Source organism: Geotrypetes seraphini, chromosome 2 (genome assembly GCF_902459505.1).
Source record: "Geotrypetes seraphini chromosome 2, aGeoSer1.1, whole genome shotgun sequence".
NCBI lineage: Eukaryota > Metazoa > Chordata > Amphibia > Gymnophiona > Dermophiidae > Geotrypetes > Geotrypetes seraphini.
Genome location: NC_047085.1, coordinates 527686340 through 527705792, shown reverse-complemented (window position 1 = coordinate 527705792; position 19453 = coordinate 527686340). Strand labels below are relative to the sequence as shown.

General features: G+C 45.7%; 1 protein-coding gene across 2 annotated transcripts in view; it reads right to left on the bottom strand.

Annotated features, from left to right (window-relative positions):
* Positions 1-19453, bottom strand: part of AGAP3 (ArfGAP with GTPase domain, ankyrin repeat and PH domain 3) — a 597692-nt gene that overhangs the window by 437892 nt on the left and 140347 nt on the right. For both annotated transcript variants that reach the window (XM_033932747.1, XM_033932746.1), the window contains exon 4: positions 9548-9633. In XM_033932747.1, coding sequence (XP_033788638.1) covers positions 9548-9633 — 86 coding nt within the window. The remainder of the gene's footprint in view (positions 1-9547; positions 9634-19453) is intronic.

Genomic DNA, 19453 nt, shown 5'->3' with positions numbered 1-19453 from the left:
GTGAGAATAGCTGCCTGCTGTCCCTGGATAACAACTGTTACGGTAAGTAACATTGCTTTATCCCAGGACAAGCAGGCAGGTATTCTCACTAATGGGTGACCTCCAAGCTAACCAAAATGGGATGGTGGGAGTGTTGGCAACTTAGGAGAATAAATGTTGTAATACTGTTTGGCCAAACTGTCCATCCCGTCTGGAGAAAGTATCCAGACAATAATGAAAAGTGAAGGTATGAACCGAGGACCAAGTAGCAGCCTTACAAATCTCCTCAATCGGTGTCGATCCGAGGAAGGCTACAGAGGCTGCCATTGCTCTGACCTTATGGGCTGTGACTTTACTGTGAAGGGGCAATCCAGCCTGGGCATAGCAGAAAGAGATACAAGCCGCCATCCAGTTGGAGATGGTGCGCTTAGAAATAGGACGTCCCAACTTGTTTGGGTCAAAGGAGATGAAAAGTTGAGGAGCAGTTCTGTGTGGCTTGGTGCGTTCCAGGTAGAAAGCCAAAGCACGTTTACAGTCCAGAGTATGAAGAGCTGATTCTCAGGATGAGAATGAGGCTTTGGAAAGAACACTGGAAGAACAATGGATTGATTCAGATGAAATTCCGAGACCACTTTGGGGAGGAATTTTGGATGAGTGCGAAAGACCATCTTGTCATGATGGAACACTGTAAAAGGCGGATCCGCAACAAATGCTTGAAGCTCACTGACTCGACGAGCAGAAGTGAGACCAATGAGAAACACCACTTTCCAAGTGAGATACTTCAGAGGAGCTTTGTTAAGAGGTTCAAATGGAGGCTTCATAAGCTGAGAAAGAACAACATTGAGGTCCCAAACCACTGGAGGTGGTTTGAGGGGAGGGTTGACATGGAAAAGTCCTTTCATGAATCTGGAAACCACAGGATGAGCAGAAAGAGGTTTCCCTTTAAGAGGCTGATGGAAAGCAGCAATTGCACTCAAATGGACTCAGATCGATGTAGACTTGAGGCCAGAATGAGATAAGTGCAAAAGATAGTCCAAAACAGAGGATAAGGAGGCATGTTAAGGCTCCTTATGATGCGAAAAACACCAAGCAGAAAATCTAGTCCATTTTTGGGAGTAGCATTGCCTGGTGGCAGGCTTCCGGGAAGCTTCCAAAACATCCCGCACAGCTTGTGAAAACTGAAGGGGAGTTACGTTGAGAGGAACCAAGCTGTCAGGTGTAGTGACTGCAGGTTGGGATGAAGCAGAGATCCCTGATGCTGCATAAGCAGAGATGGGTTGATGCTAATAAACTATCCTTAAATATTCATAAAACCAACGTGATGCTCTTTCCGTGGAAGGACTGTAGCACACCGCTTATTCCAATTTCCATTAAAGGCACTCCATTGCAGATACACCAAAACATTAAGATCTTAGGAATAATATTTGACAATAAATTATCATACCACGATCACATAAGCAAAGTGGTTAAATCTACTTTTTTCAGACTGCGCCAAATTCATTCCGTCGCCAAGTTCTTATATGCAAAATCCCTGAATATTCTAATACATTCTTTAGTCATCTCCAAACTTGATTATTGTAATGCCCTATTTAAGGGCTTGACACAAAAAGAAATCAGACGTCTTCAAATTATTCAGAACGCCTCTATTAAAATAATTCGACCACGTCACACCCTTACTTAAAGAGTCACACTGGCTCCCCGTTGCACACCGCATTTTATATAAAATATGTTTGCTTACTTTTAAATCATTAATATTTCAAACCCCCGCTTTTATTTTTAGAGTTTTAACTCCTTACACTACTTCCAGAACACTGAGATCTCAGGATCAACATTTATTGGCCATTCCCTCATTGAGAGTCATTAATACAAGACGTCTTACTATTTTTTCAGTGACTGCCCCCCAGTCTTGGAATGATCTCCCACTTTATATAAGAGAAGAAAAGAACTTAGACAAATTCAAGGCTAAGCTTAAAAGTTTCCTTTTTAATGATGCTTTTAGTGAATAAATGATTCTTCAATCCCTCTTTATCTTATATTTCCTTCTTTTTATGTTCGTCTTCCCTCCTAATGTTGCTACCTTTATATATTGAACTTGATACAGATTTTAACCTTTAAAGAATTTTCCTATTGTTTCTATATTGTTTTGTTTTTTTTTGTTTTGGGTTGTTGTTCGTTTTTGAAATATTGTTTGTCTATGTAATAATTTACCTATGTTTTTAAATATTTGTACTATTTTGTATATCGCCTAGAATGCAGATTAGGCGATTAATCAAACTATATAATAAACTTGGAAACTTGGTAAACTTGGTAGAAGGAAGGGCTCCCTGCTGAAGTAGAAGGGAGTACCAGGGTTGTCTGGGCCACCGTGGAGCAATCAGAATCATGGTGGCCCGGTCGGACCTGAGCTTGACCAGAGTCTTTTGAATGAGAGGAAACGGAGGAAACGCATACAGAAAGAGATTCCTCCAGTCCAGAAGAAAAGCATCTGCCTCGAGGCGGTGAGGAGTGTAGATCCTGGAGCAGAACTGAGGCAATTTGAAGTTGTGGGGGGCTGCAAGGAGGTCTATCTGGGGCGTTCCCCACAGAGAGAAGATGTGATGAAGGGGCGTGGAATGGAGAGTCCATTCGTGAGGCTGGAGAAGACGATTCAAGTTGTCCGCCAAGGCATTGTTCGTCCCCTGAATGTAGACAGCTTTGAGGAAGGTGTTGTGGCGAATTGCCCAATCCCAGACTTTCAGAGCTTCCTGACAGAGGGAGGCCGATCCCGTGCCTCCCTGTTTGTTGACATAATACATGGCGACCTGGTTGTCCGTGCAAATGAGAACCACCATGTCATGAAGAAGATGCTGAAAAGCATTGAGAGCATTGAAAATCGCTCTGAGTTCCAGTAGATTGATGTGACACAGGCGGTCCGCACTGGTCCAAAAATAGCCTTGAGTGCGCAGACCATCCAGATGAGCCCCCCAAGCATAGGTCAACGAGTCGGTCGTGAGAACCTTCTGATGGGGAGGCATGTGAAACAGCAAACCTGTGGAGAGATTGGAAGAGAGCATCCACCAGCGAAGAGACTGCTGCAGAGCAGGAGTGACCTGGATGTGGCGAGTCAGAGGGTTAGATACCTGCGTCCATTGAGATGTCAGGGTCCACTGAGGAATTCTGAGGTGAAGTCTGGCAAAAGGAGTCACGTGCACTGTAGAGGCCATGTGGCCCAGAAAAACCATCAGTGTCCTCTCGCCGAGATGGACGGGTGAGAGGACACTGAATGACAAAGACGAAAAAGAGCATCCAAGCGTTGTGGAGGAACGAATGCCCTGAGTCGAATGGTATCCAGAACAGCTCCTATGAAGGGAAGAGTCTGGGAAGGTTGCAGATGGGATTTTGGAAAGTTGATCTCGAACCCCAGACTCTGCAGGAACCAGATCGTCCTTCGGGTTGCCTGGACGACTCCCTGAGACGTGGAATCCTTGATGAGCCAGTCGTCGAGGTAGGGAAACACCTGGAGACCGTGGGTCCTGAGTGCTGCGGCCATCACAACCAGGCACTTGGTGAAGACTCTGGGAGACGAGGCCAGGCCGAAAGGAAGCACTCGGTATTGAAGATGGAGATGTCCCACTCGAAATCTGAGGTATTGTCGAGAGGCCGGATGGATGGGAATATGAGTGTAGGCCTCCTTGAGATCCAGAGAGCATAACCAGTCGTTCTGCTCGAGGAGGGGACCGAAAGAAGCCAGAGTTAACATGCGAAACTTCTCTTTGACCAGAAACTTGTTGAGCACCCTGAGGTCCAAAATAGGACGCAGGTCGCCCGTCTTCTTCGGAACAAGGAAGTACCGGGAGTAAAAACCCTTGTTCCGTTGGTCCAAAGGGACCGGCTCGACAGCCCGAAGCCGGAGCAAAGCCTGAGCTTCCTGAAGAAGAAGGGCGGTCTGGGTTAAGTTGGAAGGATACTCTCTTGGAGGATGTTCCGGAGGAACTTGATGGAACTGAAGAGAGTATCCCTCCCTTACGATGGAAAGGACCCAGAGGTCGGTGGTGATAATCGTCCATCAATGGTAAAAATGATGGAGACAACCTCTGATGGGAAAAACAGGGGAGGGCAGAACGATGGCAGTTATGCTCTCTACGAGACAGTCAAAAAGGTTGAGGGGCCTTGGGGACAGAAGTTGCAGGTTTTTGCTGCTGCTTCTGCGTGTGTTGCCTCTTAACATTCTGACGGATGGTAGGTGCCTGTTTCGGTGGGTAACGCCGCTGGTAAATCAAAGGCGAGCGTGATGGATGAGGAGGAGCAGGCTTGGGCTTCGGACAGAGAATCGACTGGAAAGACTTCTCGTGATCCGACAGCTTCTTGGTCGCCACCTCGATAGACTCATCAAAGAGGTCGGCTCCAGCACACGGGACGTTAGCCAGCCTGTCCTGATGATTCGGGTCCATATCGATGGTCCTAAGCCACGCCAGGCTCCGCATGGCCACCGAACAAGCAGCCCTCGCCGAGAGCTCAAAAGCGTCGTTAGAGGACTGCATCATCTGGAGGCGCAATTGGGACAACGAAGCCAGAACCTCCTGGTACTTGAAGCGAGCTTGAGAGTCCAAATAGGGCAGAAACTTTTGCAGAACTGAGAGGAAGAACTCAAAGTAGGTGGCAAAATGAAAACTGTAATTCAGGACTCGAGAGGCCCTCATCGAGTTCTGGTTGATGCGCCTGCCAAATCTGTCCATGGTCTTGCCCTCCCGGCAAGGTGGAACGGTGGCATAGACCTTGGAAGGATGAGACCGCTTCAATGAGGATTCCACCAGTAGAGACTGATGAGAGAGCTGAGCCCCATCGAATCCCTTGTGCTGAACTGTGCGGTACCTGGCATCCAATTTCCCCGGAACAGTTGGGATGGAGTAAGCAGCTGGGAGGATGGAGTAACAGCTGGGAGGCGAGGCATGCCTCGATGAATGCCTCGAAGAATGCCTCAAGCGATGGCCAGAACTGTGCCTTGAAGTAGGCCTCGACCATCGAGGCGAGCGAGGCACCGTCGAGGCTTCCAGCGAATGGATGGGGCTGGAGGCGGTGGATCGAAGCAGAGATGGCTGGGTAGACGCACCTCGAGGCACCCGCCAGGCCTCAAGGCTCGGCATCGGGTCCGGAGGAGGCCCTCGCAGAGACTCGGCTCCTGGCATCGAGGGAATTGGTTCCAACGGAGGAACTCGCAAAGACTCTGCTCCTTGCATTGAGTGAATCGGTTCTAATGGAGGCATGGGCAAAGACTCTGCTCCTTGCGATGCATGCATCGATGCCAGACCAGACACTCGCAGAGACTCAGCTCCCTGTAGCGAGAGTGTACAACGTGGAGGCACCGGAGGCGGCTCGACCTCGCGGGAGGTCCCCGCGTGCCCAGGCTGGATTTGGGAGAGAAGATTCGGCCCCATAATGGTAAAGAGCTCGATGAACTGCTTCTCCAGCAAGGTCTGGAATGACACCAGCAAGGGATCCGCATCTGCAATGGGACCTCCTGCACGGACATCGGGATCCCTGGCGTCCAGGTGCTTGGACTTAGAGGCCTTGGGCACCTCGATCACCACAGGGGGAATGGGCTGCTTAGCTACCTGACCTGAGGAGGCAGAGGAAGGCACCGCAGTAGGCGGCGGGAGTCGAAGCCGGCACAAACGAAGCAGGCTTGAGGAGACTCGGGGCCGTAGAGGTGGAAGACGGAAGAGTCGAGGTGGAAGTCGAAGGTTTGGCGCTCTTCGATGAGGTCAGCTCCGACGAAGCCTCCATGCTGAACAGCGACTCCCACAAAAATTAGCATCGCTTGAACGCACGTGCTGTAAGTGTGGAGCAAGGCCGGCACGATTTCGGATGGTGTTGAGGCCCGAGACACTGAAGACAGCGTCGATGAGGGACTGTCAGCGAAATCGCATGCTGGCACTTGACACACTTTTTAAAACCGGTGATGGGCCGGGACATAGGCCGAAAAAGCTCCGCCGCTAGATCGAAGCCGCGGGGCTGCAGACACGTGGCCTGCCCGGTCGAACGGAAGGAAAAAAATTTATTTGTTTATTTTTTTATTTGAAAACACGACGAAAATCAACGATTATGAGTGAAAAGAACCCAAAACCACGGACTTAGAAGGCACAAGTGAAGTTACTTCGCGCAGAGAGTCGAAGATGGACTTCTCAGCTCCGTGGAAAAGTAAGAACTGAGGAGACACGCCCGGTGCATCAGGCGGGAAGGCACTCGCGCATGCGCGGTGTGGGCGACTCAAAACTTCTAAAGTTTCTACAAGCAAGTATGCTTGTGAGACGTCCGCATCGGGGCTCCGTCGGATGACGTCACCCACTTGTGAGAATACCTGCCTGCTTGTCCTGGGATAAGATGAGGAAAGCAGAAACCAGAGGTAGAAAAAAAAAAATTATATTTATTTTATTTTATTTGCTTTAGGATAAAGTAGTATATTAGTTGTGTTGATAAAAATTTATAAACAAAGCTCTGCCAGCTGAACATCTCTTTCTCTAGTTCAGCAGCCAGAACTTTGATTTATAAGGAAAGAATAAGCTAAACATTGCAGTACTGAGGCTTGTAAGGATGCTGCGGGGCGGGGACAGTGGTGCTGGGGGTGGGGACAGTGGTAGGGACAAATTTTTTCCCCGTGTCATTCTCTACTCAGAAGCATAAATTCTGATACTGGAGGATTTCTTAAGAGTTGACTGTTGTAGCTGTGGTTTGTTATATCCCGGGCAGGAAATAATTCTGTAGCGATAGTCAATTTTCCTTGGTGCTGTCGTGACAGAAAGAAGACTCTCCCAGTTTTGAAAAAAGGCCTCCTTAAGCAGATTGTGTAGTGGTAACTTGAGAAGTTCCTTAGGAGGTTCATCATAGTTTAAGGCATCCAGAAGCTTTGCCCTGGACTCAGTATCAGCCTCAAATTTGACAGGTAGGGCCTTATCCAGCTGTCTAATGTTTTTAGTGAAAAACAGTCCTACAGGCAGAGATCTCCTTCTTGAGGAAGGAGGAGATGGATCTGAAGGTATGCCATATGATTCCGATGCAGACAGATTTGGCTCACTCTCAAGAGTCAGTACGGTGTCATGAGAGATAAGAATCAGCCACAGGAGCCCTAGGTAACTCTCTGTAGGCAGAAGAATGTAGAGGAGAACAATACGACTGACAAGACAATGCTCCTCAATGTCCTCGGTACTGATCTGATGAAAACAATGACGAGGAGTGACGGGAAGCTCTCTTATCCCCAGAAACATGTTGATCGACCCTGTCTTGATTCAGAGCGTCTAGCTGATGAAGAGCATTGATGCATCGAAGAACAACATCGATGTCTCGATGGAGAGTGTTGCTGTGATGTTGAGGATCGATGTCTCGATGGAGAGCATCATCGTCTACTGGTAGATCAATGCAATGTAGACCAACACCTCGATAACCTGTGGTCTCGAGGTGGTATGCTTAGGCTGGGCTGTTACCATGGGAGTCTATGCTTGCACTGGTGTTGCATGTAACAAACATGTCACCACTGGTGTTGCATGTAACAAACATGTCACCGATCTCCCTCCTGAAGAACTCATTAAGTTGCTCTTTGAAGAGCTGCACCGGAACAGCTGGTTCCATCAGTGCCGCAGGGTATCTAGGGGTGGGTGACCTCGAAGAGGATGCACGCCCTGAAGGAGACACAATCAGCAGAAATGGAGAGCAGTGGCGTTGCCTTTTAGCTGCATCGAGGGACTCAATGCAGTAGAGGCTTGCGACACTGGTTGGGAAGAGGATGACTTCTTAGCTGGCTTCCCCAACGCTGGAACCTTGTCCAATGCCAATGTAAATGCTGGTACCGCCGGTACTGCAGGATCAGAATGTTTTCCGGTGTCCATGGCCAAACCGAAGAGCTTATCCTGTTGAATGTGACAAGCTTTTAGTGAGCACTTCTGTAAGGTGGAACAGTGCAGGCAGGAGTCCACCTGATTTGCAGGGCCTAAACCAGGGGTGGGCAACAAGGGCCACAATTCAGTTGGGTTTTTAGGATTTCCCCAATGAAAATGCATGAATTTTCTTTGCATACAATGGGAGGCAATGCATGCAAATAAATCTCATGCATATTCATTGGGGAAATCCTGAGAACATAACTGGATTGTGGCCCTCGTTGCCACCCCTGGTCTAAACATTGCAAACACCAGCTATGCAGGTCAGTTATGGAAATAGGGCGCTGGCACCAACAGCACTTTTTAAAACCCATCAACAGTTTTAACATGGACAGAAAGACTGAAGCGGCAAGATTAAACTCAATGATTAATTTTTGAGGAAAAAAGCCCCACATGAAGGCAGGAGCCCAAGTGAGGAAAAATAAATTTACTGATTTATTTTTAAATAATAACAAGGAAAGGTAAAAAGAAAAAACAATGGCTAAAGGCCAGGGTTTAGAATACGATAAGGGCTGAAGGCAATGCCGACTGGACAAAGTACAGAAAAAGCACTTCTTCGCTCCAGAAAACAAAGAACTGAGGAACTGTGAGTTTACGTTGAGTGGGAAGGCACTTGCGTATGTGCGGTGTGAGCAGTCGCAATATTTATTAAAATTTAAAGTGACAGTTCACTTTTAACACTGTCTGTACCAGGCTCCATGAAGGACATCACCCACATGTGAGAATATGCTGCCTGCTTGTCCTAGGATAATTTCTGGTTTTGAAACCTGAAGTTCCATTCAGGAGGGACTCATCAGCAGAAAGTAGGCCTCGGAACAGGCCTCTGAAGATTTTTCATCATGACAAGGCTGACTCCTTCAGGTAATGCAGGCATGAGGGGAACTGGGAGGAGATTCTGACCCGTGTGTGAGGTGTTGCTGCTATCGCTGTACCTGAGTCTGACCTTAGTGCAATTTTAATTTTTTCTTTGCCTTGGGAATAAAGGCTTTTTACCACTCCTATAGGGTGATTGAAGGCCTTGCTCCCATTCCCGCTGTAAACCGGCGGCAATTTTCCCGCTCCTGCGGATTAACCGCGTTTTGCTGTGGAAACCCGTCCCCATATTATTCCCTAGTTAAGAGCCTTAGCTTATAACAACAATATCTATGACCTCACAATCCCGGTATAAAGAGACTTAGTCTATAGGGAGAGTAGAAGATAATGGATGGGACATTTTGCCTTTATCTGCCATCATGTTTCTATATTTCTATCAGAGCCACTGCTGTCCCTGTGATCGGAAGAATGGAATCTTGCTACTATTTGGGATTCTGCCAGGTACTTGTTACCTGGATTGACCACTAATGGAAAGAGAATACTGGATTAGATAGATCATCACTCTGGCCCAATATTTTTGTGTTATCTTCTCTTAAGCAGTGTGTTGAGTGTGTTGGTGCCATTAAAACAATTGTTGTGGAGTAGCTCTTTAGCAAGACATGTTATTTGAGCCTTTTACCTCAGCTTAACACTGTAACCATTTTGATGCCTTAAATGAAAAACAAATGGGGCAAATCCCAAAATATAAGGTAAAGACAATAGGCAATGTACTATAGGATGGCTTAGGCCAGGAGGTAATGACTGGACAGGATGAAAAAATAGTATAGACTAGGACAAAGCATTCTTACTTGTAGCTCTGGTGGTCCCCCTTCATCTCGTATCAGCAGAAGATAGCTTTGTCCATCTACTACAATCTCCTTCTTAAACCTTCCACCTGGTACACAATGTACAGAAACCAAGTCAACCATTCACAATACTAAAGTAACAAAAACTTATTACAGATTTTCCTAGGACACTTGAATATTTGACCAAACAGCACACATTTATTTATTTATTCATTCATTCAATTTTCTATACCGTTCTCCCAAGGGAGCTCAGAACGGTTTACATGAATTTATTCAGGTACTCAAACATTTTCACTGGTGGGCTCACAATCTATCTAATCTACCTGGCAGTATCTTCTCATATGATCAAACTGCTATCACATCCTCTTATTACAGTGGTAAAAATGGGCTACATAAGCATAGAAAGATTAGGTTCTTACCTCGATAATCTTCTGTCTTGTAGATGTGTCCAGTAGTCTTGAACGCTAAGGTTATGCATCTGAACCCGCAAGTTGCTTGCAGAATGCTGTCAATCATTTTTCAACTCTGCCTCTTCCCCCTCAGTTTGTACAAAAGCAATCAAGCAGCACTGTAATGGAAGACATAACTGGAAGGAAGGAAATGGGGGAAAAATCCTCGACACTACAATTCTGTTCTGTAACAAATATATCAATTAACATGGTAACATATATGTAACTGATCAAAACAGATACAAAATCTGTATGAACCAGCACTAAAATTATATAGAGCTTGTAACTATTCGCAAGACCTGCTATCAAGCAGAGATTCAAACTAGACTTTTGAGGGGGTTTGTTTTTTTTCTTCTCTCAGCTTATCCGAGACGGAGAATTCTCCAAATCCAGACTGATCTTAAGGCAGAAGGCAGGTGGAACTTCAGGACTATTAGACACATCTACAAGAAAGATTATTCTTTCTTTCTAGTGCAATAGTGCAATGTGTCTAGTAGTCCTGAATGCTAGGGATGTACAAAAGCAGTCCCCTGAGCCTGCCTTCCAATAGAGAAGACCCAAAAGTGGCATCTTTCCTGGCTGCTACATCTACTCTATCGAGCCTGGTAAAAATATGAAGGATAGACTATGTAGCTGTTCTACAGATTTCCTCAGGCAAAACTACCTGTGTCTCCGCCCATGAGGTAGCAACTCCTCTGGTGAGTGTGCTTTCAATGTAATCGGCGGCTCCTTACCACAGCCCACATATGAAGAAGTATTTGCCACTTTAATTCATCTGGAAATCAAGGCCTTAGACGCCGGCCTCCCTTTCTTAGTATGACTGGTCAGAACAAAAATGTGACCCAATACATGAAACTCACTGGTAACTCAAGAGCAATGCCACTAAACCTCAAATGTTCCAGATTTCTTATTGGGACTGGAGCCTGAATGATAAGATCCACTTGGACTGTCAATCTAAGGCCTTTGTCCCTCTGGAGGAGAACTAGTTCTGCATACCATAGTCTGTAGAACCAATCGGACACCACTAGGACTACCAAGCCAGGATGAATCGCAATCTGGCGAATGATTCGATTGAGCATGGGCCACAGGGAAAACATACAAGAGCCCTTCTCTGGCCACGGCTGGACCATCGCGACCAACCCCTCATTTCTGGGCTTGCATCTTGGCGGTAAAAGCGAGCCACCTTTGCATTTACTGCCGAGAACATCCGATCCATCTGTAGACGCCGTCACTGCCGATCGCTTGGGGAGACAGCGACCATTCCCTTACGTCGAGTCTGCCAACTGAGAAAGTCAGCCTGCACATTACCCACTCCTGCTACATGCACAGCCAAGAGAGCCTGCAAATAAGCTTCTGCCCACCAAAAGAGGAGTTTAGCTTCGAGGCATAATGGGGTGCTTCTGGTGCCTGTTGATGTAGTCTAAATAAACTAGCAGAAGCCAAAATATCTAAGAACATAAGAATAAAGATTTATATATAAAAAAAAGAATTGCCGCTGGTGGGTCAGACCAGTGGTCCATTGTGCCCAGCAGTCCGCTCCCGCGGCAGCCCCTAGGTCAAAGACCAGTGCCCTGAGACAGCACAGTTACTTACCGTAACAGGTGTTATCCAGGGACAGCAGGCAGCTATTTTCACATATGCGTGATGTCATCAGCGGAGCCCGGATGCGGAAGCTCGCAAGCAGACTTGCTTGAAGAAACTACAAGTTTCGAGTCGACCGCACCGCGCATGCGCGAATGCCTTCCTGCCCACCGTAGGGCGCGTCTCCTCAGTTCAGATAGCTAGTAGAGAAGCCAACCAGGGGAGGTGAGTGGGTTGTGAGAATAGCTACCTGCTGTCCCTAGATAACACTTGTTACGGTAAGTAACTGTGCTTTATCCCAGGACAAGTAGGCAGCCTATTCTCACATATGGGTGACCTCCAAGCTAACCAGAATGGGATGGTGGGAGTGTTGGCAATTTAGGAGAATAAATTTTGTAATACTGTTTGACCAAATTGTCCATCCCGTCTGGAGAAAGCATCCAGACAAAAGTGAGAAGTGAAAGTATGAACCGAGGACCAAGTAGTAGCCTTGCAAATTTCCTCACTAGGTGTAGATCTGAGGAAAGCTACAGAAGCTGCCATTGCTCTGACTTTATGGGCTGTGAATCTATTGTGTAGGGGTAATCCAGCCTGGGCATAGCAGAATGAGATACAAGCAGCCAACCAGTTGGAGATGGTACGCTTAGAGATAGGATGTACCAACTTATTTGGATAAAAGGAGACAAAAAGTTGAGGAGCAGTTCTCTGTGGTTTGGTGCATTCCAAACAGAAGGCCAAAGCACGTTTACAGTCCAGAGTATGAAGAGCTACTTCTCCAGGATGAGAATGAGGCTTTGGAAAGAACACTGGAAGAACAATGGATTGGTTGAGATGAAATTCTGATACCACTTTAGGGAGGAATTTTGGATGAGTACGAAGGACCACTTTGTCATGATGAAACACCATGAAAGGTGGATCAGCAACTAAAGCCTGCAGCTCACTGACTTGTTGAGCAGTAGTGAGTGCAATGAGAAACACCACTTTCCAAGTGAGATACTTCAGATGAGCCTTGTCAATTGGTTCAAATGGAGGCTTCATCGGTTGAGCAAGGACAACATTGAGGTCCCAAACCACAGGAGGCGGTTTGAGAGGAGGTTTGACATTGAAAAGTCCTTTCATGAACCGGAAACCACCGGATGAGCAGAGAGGGGTTTCCCTTCAATAGGGTGATGGAAAGCCGCAATTGCACTGAGAAGGACTTGGATCGATGTAGATTTGAGGCCAGAAGTGGATAAATGCAAAAGATAATCCAAAACAGAAGATAAGGAGGAATGTTGAGGCTCCTTATCATGAGAAAAACACCACATAGAAAATCTAGTCCATTTTTGGTGATAGCATTGTCTAGTGGTAGGCTTCCTAGAAGCCTCTAAAATGTCTCTGACAGATTGAGAAAACTGAAGAGGAATCATGTTGAGAGGTACCAAGCGGTCAGGTGTAGAGACTGCAGGCTGGGATGAAGGAGAGACCCTTGACTCTGTGTAAGCAGAGATGGAAAAACAGATAGAAGGTATGGCTCCTTGCTGCTGAGTTGAAGTAGGAGTACCAAGGTTGTCTCGGTCACCGAGGAGCAATCAGAATCATGGTGGCATGATCGTTCTTCAACTTGACCAGAGTATTGAGAATGAGAGGGAATGCATATAGGAAGAGATTCGTCCATTCCAGAAGAAAAGCGTCTGCCTTGAGGCGATGAGGAGAGTATATCCTGGAGCAGAACTGAGGCAATTTGTAGTTGTGGGGAGCTACAAAGAGGTCTATCTGAGGCGTTCCCCACTGTGAAAAAATGTGATGAAGAGGCGAGGAATGGAGTGTCCATTCGTGAGGTTGCAGAAGACGATTCAAGTTGTCCGCCAAGGAATTCTTCGCCCCTTGTATGTAGACAGCCTTGAGGAAGGCATTGTGGCGGATTGCCCAATCCCAAACCTTCAGAGCTTCTTGACAAAGGGAGGCAGATCCCTTCCCTCCCTGTTTGTTGACATAATACATGGCGACTTGGTTGTCCGTTCGAATGAGGACTACCTGGTCATGAAGAAGATGTTGAAAAGCATTGAGAGCCTTGAGGATCGCTCTGAGTTCCAACAGATTGATATGACAATGACGATCCGTACTGGTCCAGTGGCCTTGTGTACGGACACCATCGAGATAAGCGCCCCAAGCATAGGTCAAAGAATCTGTCATGAGGATCTTCTGTTGGGGGGGGCGTTTGAAAAAGCAAGCCTCTGGAGAGATTGGAAGAGAGCATCCACCAACGGAGAGACTGCTTCAAAGGAGTGACTGTTATGTGGCGAGAAATTGGGTCGCAAACTTGCATCCATTGAGATGCCAGGGTCCACTGAGGAATTCTGAGGTGAAGTCTGGCAAAAGGAGTCACGTGTACTGTGGAGGCCATGTAACCTAGGAGTACCATCATGTGTCTCTCTGAGATGGGTCTGATTTAATGTCTTTTAGTTTGACTCTATAAGTTCTTGCTTTGAGGAAACCTTGGAACCAGTTATATACCCCACCAGAGATCCCAATGGCATCTAGTATCTGGAGTAGAATGGAATGGTCAACAAGATTGAAAGCTGCTGAGAGATCTAATTGAATTATTAGGATCCTGCGTCCTTGGCTAAGATACTGTCTGGCTATGTCTAGCAGAGTAGCTAACAGGGTTTCCGTGCTATGATTTGATCTGAAACCTGATTGAGAGGAATGTAGTAGGTTATGGTCATCTAGGAAGTTGGTGAGGTATTGTGCCACAAGATCTTCAATCAGTTTAACGTATACTGGGATCAAGGCTATGGGTCTATAGTTAGTAGGATTGTCTATAGGGCCTTTTTGATCTTTCAGTAGAGGAGTGATTATAATCTCGCCTAGATCTTGTGGGAATTGACCTTCATTTAGAGTAGTTTGAATCCATTGCATGAGGCTAGCTTTGAACTTAGAGAATGCATTTGAGAGTAGATATGATGGGCAGTTATTCAGGTCGCATGACGTTTGACTGTATTTATTGTAGAGTCGATTCAAGTCAGACCACTGTAGAGTTGGGAAGGTATTCCAAATTCTATCAGCAGTTATAGCTTCTTCCATTGTGGGAATTGTTAATAACCCGTCAAGATTATTTGAAGAGTTGTTGAAGATAGATCTAATTGAGATGACCTTATGTTTGAAATGATCTGCTAATTGAGAGGCTGATGGAGTATTGCTACCTTGAGTGGCTAGATAAGGATAAGTATCTGTAAGTTTTTTTACTAGATTGAAGAGAACTTTTGAGTCAGGAGAATTAGTGCCAATTAACTTAGAGTAGTATGCTTTGTGTTTTTCCTTAAGTTTGATGTTGTATGGTTTGATTTGATTTCTTCATGCCTTGTTGGTTTGATCTTGTTTCTTTTTTCTCCAGGATTTTTCAAGTTGTCTACTAAGAAATGAGTTGTCTACTAAGAAATGAGTTGCTGATATTGTTTATGTTGCAGTCTTTACTACTATCACATCTTTTATTTTGCCGGGGGTACATACACCACCCCCACCTTCTAGTTTAAATGCCTAGAAAAATATTGTCTAAATTTCTCTGCAAGGTTTCTTTTTCCTGCTGTAGTAATATGTAGCCCATCAGTGCAATATAACTTCTTGTCCTTCCATGTATTTCCCCATCCTCCTATGTACCTATGTACCTTCGGTTGATGATCCGGCCCAAGGCACTTGAGGCACCAACAATGTGGGTTCTTGAGGGAAATCGCACACTGGCTACACTTCTTGAAGCCCATTGCTGGCCGGGACATAGGAGGAAAAATAGCCGCTGCAAAATCGAAGCCCCTGGGCTGCGATCGAGTGGCCTGCCCCGGCAGCCAAACGGAAGAAAGTAAAAAAAAAATTATTATTTTTTTTTTTTTAAAAGAAAGAAAAGGAAAAAAAAAAACAGTGATTTGTGAAGAAAAAAACACAAACTGCGTTGTAGAGAAGGCACGAAGTAACAAAGTTAAACGCAGAGAGTCAAAGACGAACTTCTCGGCTCCATGGAAAACTGAGGAGACATGCCCTACGCTGGGCGGGAAGGTGCGGCCAACTCGAAACTTCTAGTTTCTTCTAGTAAGTCTGCTTGCGAGCTTCCACATCTGTGCTCCGCTGATGACGTCACCCATATGTGAGAATAGGCTGCCTGCGTATGTTCTGGTTCAGCAGGAACTTGTCCAACTTTGTCTTGAATCCCTGGAGGGTGTTTTCCCCTATAACAGACTCCGGAAGAGCGTTCCCATTTTCTACCACTCTCTGGGTGAAGAAGAACTTCCTTATGTTTGTACGGAATCTATCCCCTTTCAATTTTAGAGAGTGCCCTCTCATTCTCCCTACCTTGAGAGGGTGAACAATCTGTCTTTATCTACTAAGTCTATTTCCTTCAGTATTTTGAATGTTTTGATCATGTCTCCTCTCAGTCTCCTCTTTTCAAGGGAGAAGAGGCCCGGTTTCTGTAGCCTCCAGTCCCTTAACCATTTTTGTCGCTCTGTCCGCAAACAAGCACTCAAAGTAACAAGATATGCACAGGCAGACTAATACTAGTCAAAACTAGTTTATGGTATCAAAAATATAAGGAAAAGGACCTCAAACACCTGTACTATGGGTCACACCCTGAGTCTTTCTGGAGTCATGAATATTATCTTTGGTCCCAAAAACCTTACAAAATAATTTTATTTTATTATAAATCAACAACTTATTTATTTATATTTTCTATATTCAAAATTTAGATGGTAAATGAAGCTTTATAAAGAGGAAACATTTAGCTTTTAAATACCCAATGGAGAATTTGAAGTTTCACATGGGGCTTCCTCAGGGGTTAGTGTTTCATTTGCTTCCTAATCCACCCAATCAACACCTTATAATAAAAGAAAAAGTCCACTAGATTTGTACAATGCTGATATATCAAGGGTAACCATAATACATGGTACATCCCTGAAGATAACAGAATCTTCAAAAAACTGAGACGAGTCCCTAATATAGGTGATATGTGATTCATTTTTGTTGACATCAAAACGCAAGAAGCGGAGCTTACAATTTCTCAACAACTGACGTGTTCAAATGTGATTTGGCATCCTTGCTTGAAAATGTAATCTCAGCTGCAATGTCAGTCTGAATACTGCCACCTAGCAGTTAGTATTTGAATTATTGTTTGTAGGGTATGTTCCTTTTAGCCTACTTACCAAGCAACTTTTGTCTAAAATGGAGTGGTAGACGCCTGGAAAGCTCTCCCAAAGGAGGTTATTAAGGAATCCACTGTGCTAGGATTCAAAGGCAAATTAGATGCACATCTCCTTACGAGAGGCATAGAGGGATATGGATGACTAAAACTACATCAGGTGTATACCTGACTGGGCCTCCGCGTGTGCGGATCGCCGGACTCGATGGACCATGGGTCTGATCCGGAGATGGCAGTTCTTATGTTCTTTTATTATAAGGTGCTGATTGGGTGGATTAGGAAGCAAATGAAACACTATCCCCTGAAGAAGCCCCATGTGAAACGGCAGATTCTCTGTTGGGTATTTAAAAGCAGTACGGGTGTTTTAAGTCCATTTCCTTACATTTTTGACACCATAATCCAGTTTTGATTAGTATTGGTCTGCCCGTGCATATCTTGTTACTTAGCCTGTTGATGTAGGCCACCACTGTAGCATTGTCCAAACGGCTCTCAGTTCCAGGCGATTTATGGACCACTTTTACTGAGCCAGTGAGCAACAACCCTGCAATGACCCCCTGAACCATAAAAGCTGGAATCACTCATTATTATCTCCAGGCCACAAGAGGAAATGCAAACAGGCATGACCCTTGAAAAGGGAAGCTGTCTGCAGCCATCACTGCAGGCTGTTCCTTGATTCCGGTAACCATGGAAGTGGTTGCTGAAGCAAGTTTGTCTTGAGGAGACTAGTGAGAGAGGAGAGTCTTGAAGAGATCTCATGTGTGCTCTCACCAAAGGAACCACGCCTATGGCTGCCGCCATCAACCCCAGGACCTGGAGATCCTGCCACACCATGGGAGTCAGATTCTGTAGCAGATCCAAAATTTGCTTCTGAGCTTTAGTCTGCATGACTCTGGAAGAAAAACCTGGCTCAATGCCGTGTCAAACAAAACCCCCAGGTATTTCAAGAACTGGGTCAGCTCCAGCTGACTCTTTTTGAAGTTGACTATCCATCCCATATCCTAGAGGGTTGGACCACTCTTGAAACAAGCAGGTCGCCTTCCTCCCTAGGCAGGGCTATGATTAGCCAATCGTCCAAATATGGGTGGACTTGGATACCTGCCTTGCAGAGGTGCGCTGCAGCTACTACCATTACCTTGATGAAGGTGTGAGGTGCTGTTGCTAGGCCGAAGGACAGCACAGAGAACTTGAAATGTTGCTCCAGCACATGAATCCTCCATGCAAATCATTTGCAGGCATACTTGATAGCGCATCGATCGATGGAGAATCAGCCAGAGAATTGGCCAACAAAGATCGAGTTGGTATGTTTAGTGCATTTACTTAGATTTCAGCAAAGCCTTTAATACAGTTCCTCATAGGAAGCTGTTGAACAAACTTGAAGGGCTCAAGTTAGAACCCAAAGTGGTGAACTGGGTAAGAAACTGGCTGTCGGACAGACATCAGAGGGTGGTGGTTAATAGAAGTCGCTTGGAGGAAGGAAAGGTGAGTAGTGGAGTCCCTCAGGGTTCGGTGCTAGGGCCAATCCTGTTCAATATGTTTGTGACATTGCTGAAGGATTAGAAGGAAAAGTGTGCCTTTTTGCAGATGATACCAAGATTTGTAACAGAGTAGACACCCAAGAGGGAGTGGAAAATATGAAAAAGGATCTGCAAAAGTTAAGAGGAATGGTCTAATGCCTTGCAACTAAAATTCAATGCAAAGAAATGCAGAGTAATGCATTTGGGGATTAATAATCGGAAGGAACCGTATATGCTGGGAGGAGAGAAGCTGATATGCACGGACGGGGAGAGGGACCTTGGGGTGATAAGTGTCCAAAGATCTAAAGGCGAAAAAACAGTGTGACAAGGCAGTGGCTGCTGCCAGAAGGATGCTGGACTGTATAAAGAGAGGCGTAGCCAGTAGAAGGAAGAAGGTGTTGATGCCCCTGTACAGGTCATTGGTAAGGCCCCACTTGGAGTATTGTGTTCAGTTTTGGAGACCATATCTGGCGAAGGATGTAAGAAGACTTGAAGTGGTCCAGAAGAGGGCGACGAAAATGATAGGAGGCTTGCGCCAAAAGACATATGAGGAGAGACTGGAAGCCCTGAATATGTATACCCTAGAGCAGGGATCTCAAAGTCCCTCCCTAGAGGGCCGCAATCCAGTTGGGTTTTCAGGATTTCCCCAATGAATATGCATTGAAAGCAGTGCATGCACATAGATCTCATGCATATTCATTGGGGAAATCCTGAAAACCCGACTGGATTGCGGCACTCAAGGAAGACTTTGAGACCCCTGGCCTAGAGGAAAGGAGAGACAGGGAAGATATGATTCAGACGTTCAAATACTTGAAGGGTATTAACGTAGAACAAAATCTTTTCCAGAGAAAGGAAAATGGTAAAACCAGAGGACATAATTTGAGGTTGAGGGGTGGTAGATTCAAAGGCATTGTTAGGAAATTCTACTTTACGGAGAGGGTGGTGGATGCCTGGAATGCGCTCCCGAGAGAGGTGGTGGAGAGTAAGACTGTGACTGAGTTCAAAGAAGCATGGGATGACCACAGAGGATCTAGAATCAGAAAATAATATTAAAAATTTTAAAAATTGAACTAAGGCCAGTACTGCGCAGACTTGCATGGTCTGTGTCTGTATATGGCCGTTTGGTGGAAGATGGGCTGGGGAGGGCTTCAATGGCCGGGAGGGTGTAATGGGGTGGAGTAGGTTTTAACGGAGATTTTGG